This window comes from Monopterus albus, unplaced genomic scaffold (genome assembly GCF_001952655.1).
Source record: "Monopterus albus unplaced genomic scaffold, M_albus_1.0 scaffold121.1, whole genome shotgun sequence".
NCBI classification, from domain to species: domain Eukaryota; kingdom Metazoa; phylum Chordata; class Actinopteri; order Synbranchiformes; family Synbranchidae; genus Monopterus; species Monopterus albus.
Window position 1 is genome coordinate 1851143 of NW_018128001.1, and position 3231 is coordinate 1854373.

Here is a 3231-nt window from a genome sequence, read left to right on the forward strand (position 1 = left end):
CATACCATATACCATTTTTATAATACATTTTTAATAGATGTAAATACAATCAAGTTTAACCCTTGTGTTGTGTCCAGGTCAAATTGGACCTTTTTTAGATTTTTACTAAAAGAAAACTGACAAAAGAAAAAAAAGCTGTTGACCTGAACCTACGTGGACTATACATTATATTTACATATAAATAGTCTGAACCAAAGCCCCTGGGACTCTATGCTTCATTATCACCAAGGAGTACCCTGGGAATGGAGCTCCCCTGATGACCCGGAGCTCCAGGCACCCAGGGCACCGGTTGAGCCTGTGTACCCCGTTATCACCAGGGAGTACCCCGGGAATGGAGCTCCATAGTGGGGGGAAGGGAACTGGCTAGCTCCCCTGGTGAACCAGAGCTCCAGGCACCCAGTGCACCGGTTGAACCTGTGTACCCATGCTTAAGCCCCCTCCCTGGGCTAAACAATTTAAAACCACCCGGCCACAACTTCGTGCCCCTGGTACTCCAAATGGAGTTTCATGCCTCTGGTATTACACTGTGTGGGAACAGAAATTTTTCTAACTCCCAATATTGTGTACCAGGACCTCAAGTCATTAATTTTTCTAAGTCCCAAACAGGCCATGCTGCACTCTGCTTCACCCATGGAGAACCACACATCTCCGGCCAGGCTTTTATCATCTCTGGGCCCTCACACTGACAACCCCCCCCTCCCCAAGCCTCTGCTACACTTTACCCAGGGAGGAGCACACACCTCTGGTCCAAAAAGTGAATGCCACACAAGGGTTAAGTACACTTTACACTGGCAAAATTAAAAACCACATGCTTCCATCTCTGTAATGCTGTGGTTTGGGTTAACCAGGAAAGTAAGATGGGACAGTTATGAAAGATCAGCTAAAATCTGGTGATTTAACATGCATCGTTTTGGTGCTTTGTGACAGAAGGTCCAGTTCACCAAATCTGCTTGGCAGCAGGCTCCGGTCCTCACACATGTAGAAGAAAAAGATTTTTTTTTATTTTGAGTTTTCTGAATTCTGAAGTGACATTTTGATTCTCTATTGCCACTTCATGATAGATTTGTGTTTTGCACCATTGTAGCTATAGTAGAAGTGGTGGCCCTCACAAAGAAGTCACAGAACGTGGGCCACACAAAGGCATAAAGAGACATGTATCTGTGTGTGTATCAGTGAGCGTTATGTCAGCATCTTGGGCACAGAACCTACACAGCTACACTTACACACCCCATCTCTCTCTGACCTATCTGCAGACATCATGGTGTTGATAGCTTCCATCTCGGTCTTGGCTGCGGGGACTCAGGGGAACGTCTTTGCAACATCAGCGATCCGGTCTCTTCGGTTCCTTCAGATCCTGAGGATGATCCGGATGGACCGACGAGGAGGAACCTGGAAACTGCTGGGATCAGTGGTCTATGCCCACAGCAAGGTAGAGCTAAAAGAAATGATCACTGTCATTATTGATTAATCTGTTGATTATTTTCTTGAAATTATTGAGTCAATGGATGTGTCAAGCAAACAGTTTAAGACAGAAACTATTTTATTTTGTTTATCCTTTATTTAGACAGAAAGGTCCCATTGAGATACAAGATCTCTTTTTCCAGGAAATTCTGGTCAACATGGAAGCACAAAACTTTTCACATAAAAAAACATCTCAAGTTAAAACAAATATAATACAAAGAGAAATGGTAAATTCACTTCAAGTTTTATTTGTATAGTGCCAAATCACAACAAAGTCATGGAGAGGAGACGTACAGTTTGACGTGTGATGTGTGGTGACATATAAAACTAAAATGGAGGTGGGAGGAGAAGAGCTCTCCATCATGGGACGACACAAAACCAAGCTTATGCTAGATCGCGCCACCTCCTTTCTATTTTTCGTGATGCCTGCTTTAGGGAGCGGAGCTGCGAGCTGTACCACGGGGCTAGCCGCCTCTGTTTCACTACCTTCTTTTTCAGAGGGGCAACGGTATCAAGTGTATTACACAGGAAGGCTGCTGTACTATCAACAAGATTATCGACTTGTGTGGGAGTAAAGTTAAGGCGGCCTCCTTCCACTGTGTTGGCAAACGGCACTGAAGTAGATAAAGATGGAATTATTTCCTTAAACTTGGTAACAGCATTGTCAGATAGACATCTGCTGTAGTGGAATTGTTTCCCACATAGAATATAATCCATTAATGGAAATTCAAAAGTTATTAGAAAATGGTCAGACAGAAGAGGGTTATGGGGAAAAACTATTAAGTGTTCAGTTTCAATGCCATATGTCAGAACAAGATCAAGAGTGTGATTAAAACAGTGAGTGGGTTTATTTACAGTTTGAGAGAAGCCAACTGAGTCTAATAATGAACAGAATGCATTGTTGAGGCTGTCATTGTCGGCATCTACATGAATATTAAAGTCGCCTACTATGATTATTTTATCTGTACTAAGCACTAAATCAGACAGAAAGTCTGAGAATTCACTTAAAAACTCTGAATTAGGAGAAGGTGGATGGTTTACAATAAAGAGACGCAGAGAGGCATGCGAGACCTCAACTCTGTGTAAAGATAAAAGTGAATAGGTATGTAAACAGCAACATGTTGCCTTCAGGGCAGTTTGTAAAAGACGTTTAGGGAAGGAAGTGTTTCTAAAGTAATGGTGCTTTGCCCAGCATGCATGAAAAGAGGACGCTAGCTCAGAGGACATTCTGAGAACATTTAATAGAATTCAAGCAGCAGATCTCGTACCATAGCTGCTGGTGTGTTAGGATAAAAGACTGGAGATCTAAGTGGGTTGTTTACCTAATCGCGTTTTAACAGTAAAGAGCAACATATGCATTTTCTCCTTTGGTATAGAGAAGACCATCCAAAAGACTCATTTAAAATGCAGTGATGAGTGTGTGAGCCTGCATTTGTTACGTAGCATAATGCAGCATGATATACAGAATCCAGTTTTTTCAGCAGGGATAAAGTTGCATGCATGTAGTTCACATCATCTAATTCTGATAAAAATGGGCATCAAATGGAAACCACTTTTTTTAAATAAAAGAAAAGGCCCAGTTTTTCAGGGGTTTATCAGTTTGCACAGTAAAAGCCAGTGTTTCAAAACGTGCTAGAAATTTGTAGGAAGTAACTGTTTATTAGGAATGTAACGTACACAGAAGTCACAGTTGGGTTCATTTTTAGTACAGTAAAGGAGAAAAATACAGGTCATAAAATCACTTATTTTTTATGAGCTTTTGTAAACATC

The 3231-nt window shown here is 41.6% G+C and overlaps 1 protein-coding gene across 2 annotated transcripts in view; it reads left to right on the plus strand.

Moving 5' to 3' along the window:
- LOC109966939 (potassium voltage-gated channel subfamily KQT member 2-like) overlaps nucleotides 1-3231 on the plus strand; it is an 81000-nt gene that overhangs the window by 37491 nt on the left and 40278 nt on the right. For both annotated transcript variants that reach the window (XM_020612199.1, XM_020612200.1), the window contains one exon: nucleotides 1254-1429. In XM_020612199.1, the coding sequence (XP_020467855.1) occupies nucleotides 1254-1429 (176 nt within the window). The remainder of the gene's footprint in view (nucleotides 1-1253; nucleotides 1430-3231) is intronic.